At 42.5% G+C, this 17,486-nt stretch overlaps 3 protein-coding genes across 13 annotated transcripts; 1 reads left to right on the plus strand and 2 right to left on the minus strand.

Moving 5' to 3' along the window:
- Window positions 1-189: 189 nt before the first annotated feature.
- Window positions 190-8,181, minus strand: LOC128892282 (glutamate [NMDA] receptor subunit 1). Of its 8 annotated transcripts, none has more exons than XM_054152602.1 (18): window positions 8,023-8,181; window positions 7,434-7,611; window positions 6,756-7,007; window positions 6,392-6,586; window positions 5,958-6,058; window positions 5,702-5,875; window positions 4,730-4,843; window positions 4,366-4,513; window positions 3,715-3,928; window positions 3,487-3,621; window positions 3,216-3,373; window positions 2,903-3,137; window positions 2,191-2,339; window positions 1,819-1,976; window positions 1,559-1,731; window positions 1,173-1,426; window positions 1,024-1,098; window positions 433-574 (listed from the first exon to the last, which is right to left on the minus strand). In XM_054152602.1, the coding sequence occupies exons 2-17, from the start codon at window positions 7,596-7,598 to the stop codon at window positions 1,054-1,056; spliced, it is 2,670 nt and encodes an 889-aa protein (XP_054008577.1). In that variant the 5' UTR covers window positions 7,599-7,611; window positions 8,023-8,181; the 3' UTR covers window positions 433-574; window positions 1,024-1,053. The 8 variants fall into 8 exon arrangements, 7 of the variants coding, with proteins under 7 accessions (XP_054008574.1, XP_054008572.1, XP_054008573.1 ...); XR_008461038.1 differs by having other exon boundaries at window positions 501-574; window positions 1,024-1,081; XM_054152599.1 differs by lacking the exon at window positions 1,024-1,098 and having other exon boundaries at window positions 190-574; window positions 6,398-6,586.
- A 239-nt stretch (window positions 8,182-8,420) lies between these two features.
- LOC128892285 (monocarboxylate transporter 12) lies at window positions 8,421-15,404 on the plus strand. 4 transcript variants are annotated; one of them, XR_008461039.1, is made up of 7 exons: window positions 8,656-9,195; window positions 9,674-10,932; window positions 11,285-11,428; window positions 12,596-13,511; window positions 14,305-14,525; window positions 14,699-15,036; window positions 15,277-15,404. XR_008461039.1 is itself a non-coding variant. In XM_054152610.1 (6 exons), exons 2-6 carry the CDS (start codon window positions 10,314-10,316, stop codon window positions 14,322-14,324), a joined length of 1,824 nt encoding a protein of 607 aa, XP_054008585.1. In that variant the 5' UTR covers window positions 8,421-9,195; window positions 9,674-10,313; the 3' UTR covers window positions 14,325-14,462. The 4 variants fall into 4 exon arrangements, 3 of the variants coding, with proteins under 3 accessions (XP_054008585.1, XP_054008582.1, XP_054008584.1); XM_054152610.1 differs by lacking the exons at window positions 14,699-15,036; window positions 15,277-15,404 and adding an exon at window positions 14,036-14,160 and having other exon boundaries at window positions 8,421-9,195; window positions 14,305-14,462; XM_054152607.1 differs by having other exon boundaries at window positions 14,699-15,404.
- Window positions 15,186-17,192, minus strand: LOC128892302 (UPF0547 protein C16orf87-like). The gene is made up of 3 exons (XM_054152635.1): window positions 16,517-17,192; window positions 16,060-16,248; window positions 15,186-15,982 (listed from the first exon to the last, which is right to left on the minus strand). Exons 1-3 carry the CDS (start codon window positions 16,565-16,567, stop codon window positions 15,755-15,757), a joined length of 468 nt encoding a protein of 155 aa, XP_054008610.1. The 5' UTR covers window positions 16,568-17,192; the 3' UTR covers window positions 15,186-15,754.
- Window positions 17,193-17,486: the final 294 nt, after the last annotated feature.

Raw genomic sequence — 17,486 nt, forward strand, 5'->3', positions numbered from 1 at the left:
ATATTATATCGGGAGAAATGACAATTTTCATGATAATTTTGTACGCATACGGATCGAATAAAAATTGTTGAAGCATTACAATATTTGTCCTAAAAATAAATGCTCCTCTAGGAATGGTCGACGAAAGCTACTTCCTTATGGAAGTGGCCTGTGGGAGGAAGCAGGACGTGATGTTTGAGAAAGACTGCGTTAAAGCAACGATATTTATTGTATAAAACAAACGTATCCTCAAACAGTTACACGAACGTGTAATTCTACCGTTGTTTCTCTCGGTAACGATAACATTCTGAAATTTACGACATAGGTACGAGTCGATGGTTAAACATCTGGCTCACACTATTAGATGCGAGACGTCCGCGGTGTAAGCGGCTGGCGATAATCTGATATCATCAGCGCGAGGGATTGGTCGTTGACGGATATCGCTGTCTCCTGGCCATGCACGGCCAGGACTTCTTGGTGCCACGTTAGATCTAGCTACCGTGTCCACCGCTAGGCTCACGGTCGTAGGATCGTTTAGGCCGTTGCTTTGGATCCTTCGTTGAGCGGCTATCGAGGCTCGTAAGGTCTTCCGTTTCTGCGTTTGAAAGAAAAAAAGAGCAAAAGGTGCTCGATTAGAGGGAGCTTCACCGAAAGCTTTAATCAATCGAAAGAAATTTGGCACTCGCTTCTTTGCTTGAACTAAATACTATAGGACTTACATGTTATAATGCGATATTTCGATGTACAAAACTATAATCATACTTTTGCGGCTCTAATAATAGCGTAGTAGTAATCTGAAGCTTAATTTTAAACATGACGAAGCCGACTTCAAAAATACTTAATGCCAGATAAGTGAAGCGATTTAGGTGCAAGATACGACGTGACGATTGGTCACCGAATTTCCTTTCAACGATCGACGTCGTATTTTGCACCGGTTTTAGTAGAAGCCTGACTACTTGTATCATCCCTAAAGCATGTGTAGCGGAACTTGTGCTCGAATCTATGGTGTGTGTTTATTGGACGATCGTGTATTTATATTGTTACTAGGTCTCATAGTATTCCCACGCGTCGCTCCTACTTCGTCCTGGCTGCCTGCGGTTTACTGATAAACACAGAATTCTGAGGAAAGGACAGCGAAAGATATCGGAAAGATGTTTGATTACGCCAATGGAACTGCGCTTAGGTTTCTTTACCTCGATCGCGCCTCTCCATTTGTCCGCAGCGTGTCTCGCCAGTTCCATCTTCTTTTGCTTGCGGATCTGGTGTTTCTTGTACGCCACCTCGATGATAATCAGACCGATACCACCGATGATTCCGACACCCACGACTATGAACACACCGGCCATGTTCTTCAGGCCCAAGGTGTTGGGCATTTTCTCGAACTGCTCGCACTGTTGCACGTTGCCCTGGAGGATCCAATGTTTGTCGAGATCCTCCATGAAACCGCCTGAAGGTGCGGAATACGGTATAGTAGGTTCGTAAATTCTTGGCAAGTATACAAGTGTACAAGTACATTAATGAAAACTTTGCGTGACTTTAAAGTAGCCTCTAACTGTTTAGAGCAACGAGCGAGCCTTACTTTCGTGAAAGTCCAAGATGGCCAGGGTCACGGCGTCAGCCCATAAAGACCCCTTTTGCAAGCCAATTCCATAACCAGACCGACCAAACAGTTCTCCAGCTGTTACCAATTCGCAGTCCTGGGCAGCCTCGAATTCCAGTCGAGAACTGTCCCAAATGAAGGCCATAAGTTTCCTGCGAGTAGATTGTTCTCAATGCAACTGATTTCCAGGCGACGACATCAAGAAAAATTTTGTCAAGGCCTCGTTCGAGCTCCCCTACCCAATTTTTATATCTCTGATAGCGTCTTCGGCAGTGTCGTAATTGTTGGCTTCCATCGTGCGATACATGTTCGACAGCTCGACCTGTCGACGGAAGTACATGTCCACGGATGAACCCTTCACCGTGGCGCACGTTAGGTTCTCCATGGTGTTTCTGAGCTGCGAACGTAACGTTAAATTTCCGTCAGCCGTGCAACATTTCTGCTACCTTGACTAAAATCAATACTCAACGGCAGCAATTGTAACGATAGCGTATTCCGCGCGATATATGCATCGAATGCAGGGATTTGTCCTCGACGAATCAGATCGAGCTACGTTAGCTACGTTAGCTACGTCGTTTGGAAAACATTTGTTAAATTTGTTGTATTCTTACTCGAGCGTCGTTGATCCCAGTCAATTTTGTTTTTGGTCGTTCCAACACCAAGAACGCGGCCAGGTTGGCAGTGTAAGATGCCACAATAATCATCGCGAATCCTGCCCAGACCATGCCCAACACGCGAGCAGAGAAGCTTCGCGGAGTACCTGGGAAATCGTCGAGAATCGAATCGTCGTTACGTACAATATATTCATGAAATGCTTCGAAAAGTCTCGTTATCGCGACGACGTATCAGGGGGCACGAGAATATCGATATATTTTCACGCAACTACGTTTCTGTTGTCCCTTGTTTGATCGATTTAATTACGCTTCGGTTGGCAAAAGAAGATAATAGCACTCGCTATAAATACATTTCCCGAAGGTTCGACACTAATGATCGCCGAGAAGTTACGCTGCCCGAGGCAGTAACAAGCAAAGTACGTGCATTCTTCTATTCGCGGAATGACAAAAGGAATCGATTTGAGTACGAGGAAAAGAAATGTAATTGCACTTTTCCATGAAGAATTAGCATAATTGCGCTTTCCACGTGTATCGTTGCACCGATGGGAGAAAGGCAAGGTTGTTGGAAGGACGGATCTTGTCGTACAATTTGTTTCTCCGTCATTTCGATCTATTTTCAACCAGGAAACACGGTCATTCGGAATTGTGTACCCCATCCTGTCGGTAATTCGATCCTAGTAATTCAATTAACTGGGTAAGCATCGCGAACCTTCTCCGATGCCACTGTTGAGCAGGACTCCCCAGGCGAACCAAACGGCGCTGGACAAGTTGAGGGCGTCCTCTTCGGTACCGTCAGTGTTTGCTAGCTTGAACCTCCCGAAAGGCGAGAACCGGTCGAGGAGGTACAGAACTAGAGCCACTACGTGCACCGACACCATCACCAGTATCCAAAGGGTGTTGCTGAATGGTTGGAGGAACGATACCAGGGTCGACGATCTTGATGGCTAAAGATCGACGCGTCTTTTTAATATCGTTACCATTTCTATACTTGATACATCGTTTGCTCCATGCGTATACCGTACCTTCTTTTCAAGAATGGTGATGCCCTGATACTTAAAGGGCTTGCTGAATTCGATGAACTCTGCGCGCTCCGGATTGATCGTTAACGGTGCAACGATCATGTCTGCTGTCTCGTTGACCAGCTCTCCGATCAGTCCTGTCCACTCTTTCTTTCCTCCGACTGTAGAAATCCGTAATCTTTTAACTTGAGATCGTTTTTTAAATACTGCGTATATTCGTGGAGGTTCTTAAATTTACTTGTGATATATTTACTTAAATAGCTTCACGCCGCACCTGAACTATTTTTTATCACGTAGCTGCCGAATTGTCCATCGGGGGAGAGGGCTAAGCTGTAGGTGAAATTGATAGTTTTCGACAGTTCTTTCAACAAGTCCATGCAGTATCCCTTGCAGCAGAATGTTCTTGTCGCTGAAAAACGTTTAAACGAGTTGCAGAGAGTAGCAAAAATATGCATAAAGGATTGTTACTCGATGCAAGATCAATCTTACTGTATAATCTTACTATCGTGTTCGGTAGCGTTAAAATGAGGGCACAGAATCTCTTCTGGCAGGCAGGGTTCACCGTCGGTGATTTCACGAACGTAGACAAACGGCTTCTCCTCGATTGTGAGCACTTTTAAGTGCGTAGGGATCATGAAACCCTCCGGTTTGGCGCTTACTCGGCCAGGCCACGTTATGTTCGACTCATTCACGCTCAGCTTCATCTTGGTTCCATTCTGCGACATCGTAAGACGATAAACTCACCGATAACGAACTAATATCCAAATTAGACGAACATAGACTATTTTGTTAAAAGCGATAAGACACGTGGGATATTATGTTTTGGCTGACAAATTAGATATGTTATAGCTAAACATGCGGATTTTGTGCATTTATTTAATTTTCTATATTATTGTACGTCATAAATGCATATAATCCACAGTCTAGCTATGACTCATTCATTGGCTTCTCATTTATCTCGTAAGAAAATCAAATTACGTTTCGAGAATCCCTTAATATGCAGTTGTTTTGACTCGACGCGTTCTAGGGTGGGAAAGCAGTGCCTGTATTATCGATTACGAATGAAAACCTTCGCTCGAAGGTGCCGAAGTGTGAGCAAAGTAGTTTCAGTCTACGATCGTTTAATCGTTTCTAAGCAGAGCGCGTTGCTTACAGTTGGATAAAAGTACTGTCCAACGGAGACCCGTTCACCATTCTCCTTGATGTTAATGATGTCATACTCGGCGAAGATGCGGTCTCCGTTGTCGTCGAAGGCTACCCTGCCGGTAGCACCGACTGGCAATATTTGCTTGCGTATATACCTAAATAAATCAAATATAATAACATCGAAGCAGTCCAATTTTTTTAGCCTAGATATAGTACATTCTATCCTAGTATTTAATTTCATTCTCCTAACTAAAATTCTTATATTTATTCAACAGGTACTTTTATGTACGAGATCGAATCGTTTATTAGAAACAATAGCATGCTTGTACCGATCAGATTCTTAGTCGCGAATAGTGAAGACAAAAGCGTACTGAAATAGCTTCTTCCCAGTCTCCCATATGGCACCCGAGTCTCCGCAGTCCTTGGGCGCCACCGTGATCTCCTCCGACTCGTTCATCACCCTCAAAGCTGACACAAGGATCACCCTGGAACATACATTTCACTGAATCACAGGTCCACGCGGACAATGCTCGCACACACAGACATCCTAACGTTTAAAGTACAGCGGTTTTGGTGAACAATTCGGAATGTCCACCCGGAGAGATTTTGAAAGGTGTACTAGGAGGGTATAGAGATGTGATCCAGTGATCTGAAATCAGTTGTACATTGCTGTGAAATCAAGGTGCGTGTTTCTGCGTAACGCATGCAAAAGGTAGCATCCGGAAACAGTGTTTCTCGAACCTCGTGCACTCGCGGAAGTCTTAATGAGATTTATTTAATACAATGACGATCAAATCCTTACGGATCACGGATTCCTAGGGATCTATAGACCGCAGTTCGAAAAACCCTGATTTAGAACATCAAAAAGGACTTTCTCATCTTTCGAGAGGCAGATCGAAGAGCTGCATAAACTAGGTCTGGGACTACTAATCCTCGAATCTAAAGTGAGTATTAATGCAATCTTCGCTAGAAAACCTATTCGAAGTATGTGTTGGAGTATATATAATTTAATGTTTCGCTGCGCTTTTGTTCGGGATCTGACCGTGCCGTTTTACGCACAATTATTTTTCCGTTACCTAAATATATCGTCTCTATGGAAATAATAAAACCTGGTTGTTTTATTTGCCTAAATATTCAACTCAACATGTATCAGGGAATATATCAGGGAAATTTGAAGAATAGTCCCAGCCCTAGGCGAAAGAAGCGGCAAAGTCTTCGCATGCACATGTATCGAGCGTCTTTGAAATACATAGTAGAGAGTATGGTGGGTAACTTTGTCTAGACACGAAGCTACACGTGACACGGATGCGCAGACGTCAATGTAGAATTAGAAAAGGACTGACAGGCTATCTTCGATGTGAGCCTTCTCTTTCTCAGCGTTAATTAATTTCAAGCCGAGAAGACCTTCCGGTGCATTGGGCGCATCTAAGGCTTGCTCCGTCACGATCCAAACGTATCCTGCGCCGGTCATGTTCAATGCAGCGGCGTCTTGGAAGATCACGCTGGCGTCGGTCTTTCTGTCGTCGATCGGAGAAAAGAAACCCTTGAGATTCGAGTGATTCAGGGTACAACGATGCACTAGAAGAAACGCGTACTCACGAGGCGTACAAGAGGCAGACTCTGGCTTGCGCGTTCTTCATCTCTATCAGCTGGTGCATGAAGCTCTCCAAGCCAGGTTCGAACTCGATAACAGACTCAACCTGTTTGAAAAGACGCATGAATGTTGCAGCATCTATTTTTCATGTGATAGATACGTTGTAAATATAATAAACTGGAGATTATGGATAATCCCCACTAAAGTTGACAGTATTTGTAGGGAGCATATGCATTAACAAGTTTCCCCATTACGAGTTAGGGATTATATAAAATTGCCGGTCAATTTGATAAATGGGATTATGCATAATCACGTCGTATCTTTGTTCTATTAGAACAGATACATTCTATACATTTTCTATACAGTAACCACCCTTTTCTCTCGTAAACTTTACCCGTTAAAGATTCTAAGCACGAAGACGGGAAGCTTTCAGACCCACCTGTACCTTAATTTCGACATCATCCTCTAAGTTTTGAGAAGTGGTTTGAAACCGTCCCAGCAAGGCACGGCCGTCCGTATCGGAGCTATGGATGAAGATCACCTTCATGTAGTTGAAGTGTTTCAACAAATCCACCCATACGTCTGCCTGGTGCGAGTACGGCGGTACCGTGCGCAGAAAGGAGACGTGAATGTTCTGCAAGAATAGAGATCGTGCTTAATTGATGTTCAACGCGCAATTACATAATAATACCGGTAACGTGATAATGACGCAATGGAGGTATTACCGGCAATCTCATTTACGGAAAAACCTTTGAACGAGCTGCAATCTTTTCTGATCTTTTTCTGTAAACTCGTCGACTTACTTTATCCGAGAACGCCGAGTCTCTCGACGAGATCCCTATGACGGGAATGTGATAAAAACCGCTGGTGTAGGAAACAGCTGCTGGCGACAGGTCTCCCGTAAGAGGATGGGACACCACCACCGCGTAGACCTGCTCGGCGATCAGAGACTTGCACACGCTGAGTGCCATTCTAATTGGATTAGAGTCCATTTGAATCACCGTGTGCTTATAGGTCACCCCTTTGCTGACGTATTTCGAATCGAAGTTCAGATGCTGGAAAAACGGGACAACGAGGATATCCTTTTGCCATTTCGCGCTGGTAATTTCGATGAAATTGTGCACTGCCATTCGAAAGTCTCTGGGCATCTGGATTATTAGATTATTACAATGACCCATACAAATCTCAAAATATTTTATTTCTATTTAAACATTCTTAAATTATAATCCGTGATCATATGGTTCCTTTATTCTATGAAGTATTGAATAATCCTCTGAATTTGTTAACAGTTGCATAATAAACATGGTAACCTTACCGAGACTTCCAAGCGTCAATGTTAAGGAAAATCGCTCGACCTCAAAGACCTTCGAACGAATCATCGAGGTCACGTATAGTAAACACCGAAGCTGACGTCGAGAGGCTTTCGGTTGGTCTACGTTAACGAATCTACTTTGGGAAAGGCTCGCTCGCGCGTTACTTACGTCGATTGTTTTCCTGAAATGAGTTTTGCTCTCCTCATTGGACAATACACCCCCGATCTTAAAGAGGGTGGGATTGTTGGCCTGGTGTGCGGCGAGTCCATTGTACACCTCGTCGTTCGCGACAATTAGGAGGAGGAATAATAAGGCTCCTTCGTATTTCGCCATCGCGCGATTCGATCTGCGGCAAACGATAGATTCGAGAAATGTTTGTCGAGCAGCTGAAGGACAGAAGAACAGAGATCACAAAACCGTGGCGAGCGATAGGGCAAGTGCACCGGACAATATTATCCAGATAACAGAATTTTCTTTTTGCAATTTTATACGAATAGTTTTCTATGGACAGATCGAACGGTAACACGAATGGAGAAACAAGTTTTCAAACAGGTGACGTCAAGGGGATCCCTAAAGTGACTCATCGAAAGGACTACCGAGAACAGCTTTTGTATCGAGGATATATCACTGCTGAGGAACGTCATCCACTGGCGAACAACTACCTTCACCTTAGCTTCTGAACAAATGTGAATAACAACTCAGTGAACAAAAAGGATCTACGCCTCTATTACTGTCCTCGTGGATCATCTGAACGTACCGAATCGGGGCCACTCGCTGAACGTTCACGCGACTCCCAGCGATTCTAGCGTCCGAGGATTCATTTGGAAACTGTTCACGCCCTTATCGGAGTTCTCCAGCGAACGGACCCAGCGCCAACGTCGAGCGCGAAGGTAGATCTGAGACCGAACTCGGAGACTCATTGATCCGTTCGGATGCTGCGCACAGACTCCGTCCCCACTATCGCAATTTTAGGGTGTTATTGTATTTTTTCAGGGGATCTATACATTCGTTAACAACGGTTTTCCCTTCATCTCTTCTGTATCGCGTTCCAGGACTTCCAGCAATCGATTGGCGGGGTGAAAAGGGGGGATGCGTCGAGAGACATTTAGGGAAATTGTAGTCAAAGAGCATCGAAGATAGTAATTCAATTAAATCGTTTAATCATCCTTCTTTGCGATCGTACTTAGGCGTTATTATAGGCGTTATTCGTTGTTGTTCACTTATGCCGTTTGCGTTCGACTGAAAGTTCAACCACGTGAACCTTCGTGAACCAGTCAGGACTGTCTTTTGTTTTCCGTAACACAGATGTTTCGATCGATACTTCTCTTTATTTACAAATATTGAGATTTCGACCTGAAACCTTATTTTTATCGAAACAAAATATAGCCTATGTCCTTCCTTAATATCCAATCTATCTCCCTTGCCTAATTTCATCGAAATCTGTTCAGCGGTTTAGGCGTGAAAAGGTAACTAAGTTACTTTCGCATTTATAACATTAAGTATGGATTATCCTGGCAATCAATATTTAACATAGATTAACAGTTTCCTTTTGTATAGTGTATTAGGCTCATCCGGTATTTGATTTGTTCATTCTTCCTATGAATTTTACAGCCTTGATACAATCTAAGTCTGCTAAGTATACAAATTATCGTTCCGATGCTTCTACGAAGAGCGAACCAAGAGCGTCGTGGACGTCGGAACCTTTGAAACTTTTAGCGACCAGTGACGTCTTCCTCGAGCTCGTTCCTCCTTTATGAATAATTACCCCCACCTTCTGCGACGGTCGTCATCGACGGTCGGTGATGTCTGCCAGGCAACACGCGATCCCAGAATCGAAGAATCGCCGCGTGAATCACGGTCGTGGCTGCGGATCGATCGCCTGACTCTTCAATCCTATCGAGCCTGGCAACAGACGCATATTATATTATAGGTAAATAAGAAAAATGACCGAGGATAGGTTTAACCCTTTCTTTACTGGCGGGACTTATAAGTATTAATTAAACGCTGTGAAACCTATTGCGACTTTCAAGTCCACTTCTATGAAGTTCGTTTTTAATTGTTGGATGGCAGCACAAGCTTCTTTTCTTTTGGAAGCTTGTTAAAGACAATTCTATAAAATGATATAAGACCAAGATAGACGCCTAGATTATAAAAACTTTTGAGAGATTCAGTAAATAAAGGGTTAGCTGATTCGTAAACGCGAACAGAGTAGTTTGAGACGAGTTTATCACTTGGAGCCACTCTTCTCATCTGCCAATACTGCGTATCGAATTTTTCCGAGTGTCCCTGACCATTCGAAGACACCTAAAATCTGTGGTAGCCTGCGGTAGAACCTACCACAGGCTACTACATACACGGATTAATGTATAAGAAAATGATCGAATACAGTATTTCTGTTGTACGTTAAGCATTCCAAGCGACCAAGTACGAGAGGAAGCGAACGTTAAGCGTTTAAAGTCGTGGGTTCGGGGGTGGAAAAGTGGGTCGGTCGTAGGACAATAAACCGACAGCCTCATATTGTTTCCAGCCCCACGTGGTGGCGACTCGGCCGCGAGATGCCAAGCGCGTCGACGGCTCGACCGTGTATCGATCCCGTAAGTTTCCACTCGGTGGCGACCTCCTCTGCGTGCGCAGCCCTTTCATCTCGGTTATTTACCAAGCACCCTTAGACCGAGTAAGGAGACTCCTGGAGAACGTGTAAATGGTGAGGGGGAAGTCGTCGAAGGGCAGGTAACCGGGCCAGAAAACACGCAAGAAACGCAGAGAAGGGTCGCGCTCGTCCGCTGGAGAAACGGAAAGCAGTCCTGTTCGTAACGGGTTGTCGAATACCATCGACGACGAGACGAGAGGACGAGCCCTGGGGGGGTTGTACGTGGTCGGAGCTCGCGAACAGAGGACGTTGAAGCTCGCATCGAGGCGGACCGGGAGCAGAGGGCGTCGAAGCCAGTCGAAGGAAGACAGTTTGCCGTGTTAAGCAAACCGAGAGCGTAAAAGCAACGTAACTCCAATGTATTACGGTCCCCCTCGCGCTAACGAAGCCGTTGAAATATGTCGCTACCACGAGAATGGAGCCTGCAGGATTCGGTCGAGCGTGACACTGTCGCCTGTGCGACAGCGTCGCAGGAGATGGTCGGCGCTACAGTCATCGACGAGAACATGAATCAACAGAATCAGCTGGGCTCCCTGTTGTCGATCCACTCGGCTCCCGTCTTCGACCTGAGCAACGGCGTGCCGTCGCCGAAGAGGCCAGCCTCGCTGGCTGTCCAGGCGACGGCTACCTCCACCCCTATCGTGCCGCCCCATCTCCAGAGCCCGGAGACGATCGAGGACGAGGACAACGACAACCTCCTGACGATATCGAGCCTCACCGCCAGACCGTTGATAGCCAAATCGAGGGAGCTCAGGTCGACCAAGTGCTCCTCCGCGAAGAAAAGGAAGCCGAGAAGGTACGAGACCAAGAAGCCCAGGAACATCACCTATGTACCGTTGGACGGCGGCTACGGATGGGTGATCGTCTTCGGGGCGTTTTTCGTTCAATTCTGGGTGGCTGGCCTGGTGAAATCCTATGGAGTGTTGTACGTCGAGGTCATGGAGACATTCAAGGACGCCACGGCGTCGGTCGCTTCCTGGATACCAGCTATTCTGTCCTGTCTTTGCCTCGCACTGGGTAAGTTATAGAGGCGGGCAAAATTCTTATCCAAACGACTCTTTATATCTTAGACCTTGAACCAAACCTGGAACGATAATTCATATACTTACAATTAGCAAACTCAGATCTTATTCGAAACAAAATTATAACGAGAAGAAAGAATAATATAACTATGGTATCCGAGAAACGTCGCGGCTAGATCGTTATACGTTTACCTGCTTCGTCATCTATGACTCGAACAAAAATTTTGCCCATCTCTGAGTAATCGTCGGTTCGATTTCCGTCGGATCGATTCTCGACGAAAGCCTCGTGTTTCGTATCCTTGAACGTGTCGTTTAACGGATGTTCGTATGTCTTGCTCCGTACGCAGCGCCTGTGACGAGCATGCTGTGCCAGAAATACAGCTGTCGGACGGTCGTGTTCATCGGGGGATTGTTCTGTGCTTTAGGATTAACGATAAGTTACTTCGCCACGAGCTTGGTGCATCTCTTTTTTACATTTGGAGTCTTGACAGGTTCGTGGAGAGATCGCATGTGCTTTGATTTGTAATCCCATCGTGCCCATTTGTCAGACGTTCGTACGTTCCATTTGTGCAAGGCCAGTCTAAATGGGTATCGCGAAATTTAACTGGTACATTCCGCGCCTGAAAGCTGATGGAAATGTGCTGATAGCTGCGCATCGAGAACGTTTCACTTTGAGATGCATCTACGTCAGACGGTAACAGGCATTAATCATTTTTAGATAGACACAGACAGTGTTATATCGTCTATGCATTATTGTCAAGATATCGTATCGACGATCTCGCATAATTATATATAAAGTATTAAAACTTTGATATATCATGACTTTGAAGTGCATCAGAGCAAACGTTTTGCGAGCCCAATTTTGTCAAATCCTTTTTCTAAACGTCGAGAGACATAGAGTACCATCGCATTTTTGTGATGCCCATTTAGGCATGTCCTCTGCATAGGTATATACACGTATACGTATATGTAACGTTATAAACGGTGCTTGTTACGTAACGAAGCGCAGACACTGCGCTAAAGTAAAAATGCGAACAGGAACCAGATACCCGTACGATACGCAATATTGCTGAAACACGTTCGGAATATTGCCTTGCATATTTCGAGAAATATTTCTGAAATACACAGAGAATTAATCTTTCGAGAACGTTCTGTAGTTTCTAAAAACACCCTGTACGTGACATTGCTCATTAGCGATGGAGGACGTGTTCACGATTGTTGAAGATTAATTATTCCGTTCGTCTGCTTCCCTATAACGAGTAAGTCGCGAACACGGTTAAATAAATGACCCGTGAGATAATATTTTTATGCTACTTCCTAAAATATTACAACAATTTAAACATTTAACGCTAATATTTCTTGGGGCTGGAACCACATATCGAACTTTTTTAATGAAATACTATCAGCTCGGGTTACAATTAAATCTTCGAATATCTTGTACACTGATCAAGTACATGATTACTCATAGCACTTGAATAGTGTTTCGCGATAGTACTCGAATATTGAATCATTTCAACGATGCTAGTCCCACCATTCCTGAAACGAACGCTTTCTGTAATATTGTATGCGGTGAACGTGTGAACGATGGGCAGATTACTTATTCTCCGCTTGAAGTATAACTTGTGAAAACAGGTTCACCGTGAATGGGACAATTTCAGGTATCGGTGGCGGTCTGTCGACGACGCCTGGCATCATCATCGTCTCCCAGTATTTCGACAAGCACCGCGCCTTGGCGAACGGGATATGCGTATCGGGCACAGCGGCCGGCAGTTTCGTGTTTCCTCTTCTGATCGAGGTGCTGGTGGACAAATTCGGTTTCCACGGGACGATCCTCCTCCTTGGCGGTTGCATGCTCCACGTATGCGTGAGCGCAACCCTCTACCGACCGTTGGAGAACAACTATGCGCCCGAGGACGTCGCGCAGGTGTCGGTGAAAACTGAAAAGATCGAGATAGCGACAACGAAGGGGCTAGGGACAACGAAGCAGCAGAAGCTGGACTTGCTGTTCGCTAACGACGCGACCACCAAGCACAATCTGTTGAACGAATTGTTCCATCAGAATGGCGTGGTGGCCGTCGAGTTGACGGACAGCGAGGAGGAGAAGGACGTGATCGGCGAGTGCCTCAGGATGAAACCCATCTCGAAGATACGTAGCTCCAGTTTATTGCACAGCGTCGAGGATCTGTCGACGGACTCCACGTGCGTGTACAAAGCCAGGTCGTCGTTGAGATCGTTGAGATCGTCGGTGACCGCCGTGTGCGCTCCTCCCCAAACCGAACCTCCGGCCCAGGAGGGACCGAAGACCATCGTCCAGAAGATAATGAAGTACATCGATCTTTCTCTGTTGAAGAATCCACAGTTCATCATGATGTGTCTATCGGTCAGTCTCATGTCGACTGGAAGCCCTTACATGCTCTATTATCTGCCGGCGTACGTCCACGCGGCCGGTTACACGAAATCGGAAGCGGGCTACCTGGTGGCCATTTCCGCCGCTCTTGATTTGTGCGGACGACTGGGTCTCGGTTGGCTCTCGGACCTGCAGCTGTTCGATCGACGGAAAGGATACATTGGAAGGTACATTTAACGAGAAATAGACTTCCCTTACCGGTAGTTGATCACCATTTAATTTGTACGAGGATTCCTAAGACGTCTCCTTTTGAATAAAATACTCCCAGCTAGCTTCTTCGGGACTGTAACAAAACATTGATATAGAAAGTAAAAGATATTATAAAGCTTGTCGCATTTTCAATTACTAGGGTGATCAAAAACTGGTAGAAATTCAACGTTTGTCGTCCGCGAAGTAGGATTCCTAGTAACGTTTTATATTGCATTATTACGAGAATAAGAAAATGAAAGAGGTTCATTCTGATGATTTCTTAAATAAAGTATCAACTTCTCGATAAATTTTCATATATAGATAAAAGAACATTGAAATCATAGCACGCCGAATGTACTGGCATTACACAAATGAAGTATATTACTTATATAGCGAGATATAAACTACTGATGCACAAACAGAAATGTACTTCTAGAATATTCTGGAAATCTTCATGTAACGTTTCCGTAATGTCTCAGCAGTATCGTCTGAAATGTTGCAGAAACGTTGCTGCAACTTGCACAGAGGCGGGCATAAACACGTTGTTGCGACAACTAAGAAAATACTCCATCAAATATTTCAAATCTTACACACAAAAATATTTCTGCAATGTTCCGTGCTGTATGGGTATGATTTTCATTATTCTTACGAAACATAACGCCAAGTAATGTAAAAGTTTAATTATGAAAACAGAATCAACAGATACGTTTTCGTTATTACGAAGAGGAATTTATTGACATGTCTGCTTGTTTTTCTTGTCCTGTTTAACAGCGTGGTGGGTGCTGGAGTAGCTGTGTTGGCGATCCCGATGGCTCATTCTTTCTACGTGCTAGCATGCTCCGTTGGCATGTACGGATTATGCCTGGGTTGTTGGTTTCTCTTAGTTCCCGTCCTTCTTGCTGACCAATATGGAACCGACAAAATATCCTCCACCTATGGTCTCGTTAGGATGTTCCAAAGTGTTGGAGCAATTTCTATTCCACCTCTAGCAGGTATTTAACTATGATCTACGTTTATACCTGTAACATTCGTTTAAAAGGTTAATTACGTTTGAATTGACGAATTCAAAGGTACTCGATTCTGCGTAGTTGTTGCTGAGGTATTGTTCCATGGCTGTACTCCGTAATTAACGTCGGCGATATTGTCGTTGTTAACTAATTTTCAGGTTACCTACGCGATGTAACTGGAAGTTACACCGTATGTTTTCTCTGCATGGGAACTTGCATGGTCATGGGAGGTCTACCTCTGCTCCTGGTTTTTAACGAAGTATCGAAATCATCGAAGATTACCGTTAATGCCGAGAACGGTAATACGCAAGGAGAGGCGACCGTGAAAGAATAAAGATATTTTGCGAATGTGATTAACGAAACGAACGAATGTGTAATAGAAAACTAATAAATCGCAACATTTGTCGCTACAATTATTCCACTATGATGTATTGCTTGGTTCAGTTGTATTCGAAAAAAAAAAAAAGATTTACGATAAATACCTCGGTCGCGGCAGGTAAGGGTGATTTTCTTAAATTTTTATAAATGCACGTATCTAGTTTATTGGTAAATGAACGTTCTCATTTACACTGTTCACGTTTAAGTAAAAATCTTAACGTAGGATTAAAATCGTTGTATGTACAATGTAAAGAACTGCTTCTAAAACTGATTTACAATTGTAATTTGCCTTATATTATACATTATATATAAACAGTATGTACATCATATTTACATGTTACATTATGATTATTTGTAGAAAACGAAGAATTGCGGCAGGTTCTGCGATGAAAAAAAAACAATCTTAGTACGAAATACATATTTTTCATACAAACAGATGTAATTAAACACAGTGATCTTTAATAAAAGTTATATTCTTTTCACTTATGTCGCCTTGATGTTTATACTTGGAAGATAAATTAGTATAAAAAAAGAACGATGTCCGAGAAACTCGATAAACTGTTACGCGATATTAAAAAATAAAGTATAAAGAATTTATCACAGAGTGTACATTATTTTTAAAATTACAAGCAGTCGATAGCAATCTATTTTTCTGTTAAAAAGAATTATTTATCATTTCTATGAATTAATGTTATTCATCCATCCATAAAATTATGTAATTCTAAGTTAATGCTGCAGTGTTGTTAATTAATCACATGTGAAAAATCATTATATCAGTCTACTAATAATGGATGATATTAATTCTGATAAGAGACACGTTAGTAAGTAAAAAGAACTTAAGTTGGTTTCCAGGCTACAATGCTCATTTTGTTGTTTAATTCTTGTAATATTAGAGAGCATGTGAGTTGCTTCTCTGGTGACAAACCATTGATTCCTTCCATTTCGTCGTCGTCATCTAATCCGTTACTGCTTCCATTTTTCCCTTTGCCTTTCCCTTTTCGTTTCTTTTTTTTATTTAGTTGTCGGCAGTCTATGTCACTTGCAGTGTCTGTTGCTTTTCTGATCTATAGTGAGTAAAGGTATCTTATGTACCTCGATTTCTTAATTATGTATTTAATATTTCAAGTGGATAAAGTCTTACTTTTGCACTTTTCTTTGACTGTTTGTCATATTCCAAAGCATCATAATAATTTGGTTTCTCTCGCTTGATTCGATTGGTACGTCTGGTTTTCATTACTCCGCTATCAGGACTAGGAGGGCTTTTGATAGAATTACGTCTTGCATTAAAAAAAGAATGACCACATGGACATGCTTTACAGGCAACGGGTACCTTAATAAATAAATTTATTAAATTCATATACGATATATCAAAATTATATTTTAATCGTATAGGACAATTATAATGAAACATTCATTATATACACATAATGAGAGAACAATATATACATAAATAATGCATAAATGTAAAATTAATTCATTCTAATAAAAATAATTTATGTGTTTACGATAATACTATCACAAAAATATTCAATTCACAAGGGAGTACTTGGCTAATAACCAACAAAAGCATTTTACCATTAAATTCTATGGAAAATTACCTGCTGTTCACATTTGGGACACCCTTTACTGATTGTTTTCGTCTTTGCCATATTACGGAAATATATTTCATAAAGGATAATGTTATTTCTAATTAAAAAATTTGACTAGGAAAAGTATGGTTAAACCATATAAAAATATAATGACATCAGAGTATGAAAATAGCCTTTGTAGCGGTGAAAACACATTTTAAGAGCTCTCACTGTATCGTTAGATGCTTTTTCTCTCACTCAACATCACGCTAATAGGTAATGACAGCAGTAATGAACAAAAGGAACACAATTAAACTAATTCGTACTTCAATAGATAGATGGCGGTAGCAGTCAATTATGCGAATAAGCCAATCACAAAACTTTGTCGTTTCAATTGCGAAAGGTGTTTACGTTTACAATAATACTCCTATTGACGCCTATGATCGAGCTTCTTGATTATGAAAAATTAATATTTGCTTTTTATTACAATGATAGATGCAGCATCTTATGGAAGATGATGAAACATAAACTGAAATGGTATTGCAGCGCACTTCACATACATATTAGGGCGGTGACTCTGAAAATCACATTCAACCTAACCATCGAAATTAATAATGGTAGCCAACGTAAAAAACACTTTCCAATGTGTTCCTATTAAAACATTTTTGAAGCCTAACTGTACTTGATACTCTTGTTTAACAAGCTCTTCTATGCTCTAATCCAGCACTTGCAGCGAGACATTGAACTATTTTCTTAGATTAAGATGATGTTGATAATGACTTAAGGTCTTGTATTGTCCCTGAAGTGTGTATTGATTTTCGAAGTTTTAATAACAACCAAAACAATTCAAAATTAGAATTCGATTTATCAAGATAAATTAGATACTGCAATATCTATACACTTCGAGTCCATATGACGTAATAATTTGTTAAATGTTCTCTGAATTGAATAACAACGAAATATTTACCCCAGAAGTATTGATATACATTTGAAAATATAT

This window comes from Hylaeus anthracinus, unplaced genomic scaffold (genome assembly GCF_026225885.1).
Source record: "Hylaeus anthracinus isolate JK02 unplaced genomic scaffold, UHH_iyHylAnth1.0_haploid 12002, whole genome shotgun sequence".
Classification (NCBI taxonomy): Eukaryota; Metazoa; Arthropoda; class Insecta; order Hymenoptera; family Colletidae; genus Hylaeus; species Hylaeus anthracinus.

Coding starts and splice junctions, on each gene's coding strand:
- LOC128892282 (XM_054152597.1), bottom strand. CDS start 7,598: ATGGCGAAATACGAAGGAGCCTTATTATTCCTCCTCCTAATTGTCGCG. Junction 3,138..3,215: donor TCACCATTCTTGAAAAGAAG/GTACGGTATACG, acceptor GTCGATCTTTAG/CCATCAAGATCGTCGACCCT. Junction 1,977..2,190: donor CTGGGATCAACGACGCTCGA/GTAAGAATACAA, acceptor TTACGTTCGCAG/CTCAGAAACACCATGGAGAA.
- LOC128892285 (XM_054152607.1), top strand. CDS start 10,314: ATGTCGCTACCACGAGAATGGAGCCTGCAGGATTCGGTCGAGCGTGAC. Junction 11,429..12,595: donor TACATTTGGAGTCTTGACAG/GTTCGTGGAGAG, acceptor GGACAATTTCAG/GTATCGGTGGCGGTCTGTCG. Junction 14,526..14,698: donor TTCTATTCCACCTCTAGCAG/GTATTTAACTAT, acceptor ACTAATTTTCAG/GTTACCTACGCGATGTAACT.
- LOC128892302 (XM_054152635.1), bottom strand. CDS start 16,567: ATGGCAAAGACGAAAACAATCAGTAAAGGGTGTCCCAAATGTGAACAG. Junction 16,249..16,516: donor GTCCCAAATGTGAACAGCAG/GTAATTTTCCAT, acceptor TTATTTATTAAG/GTACCCGTTGCCTGTAAAGC. Junction 15,983..16,059: donor AGTCAAAGAAAAGTGCAAAA/GTAAGACTTTAT, acceptor TACTCACTATAG/ATCAGAAAAGCAACAGACAC.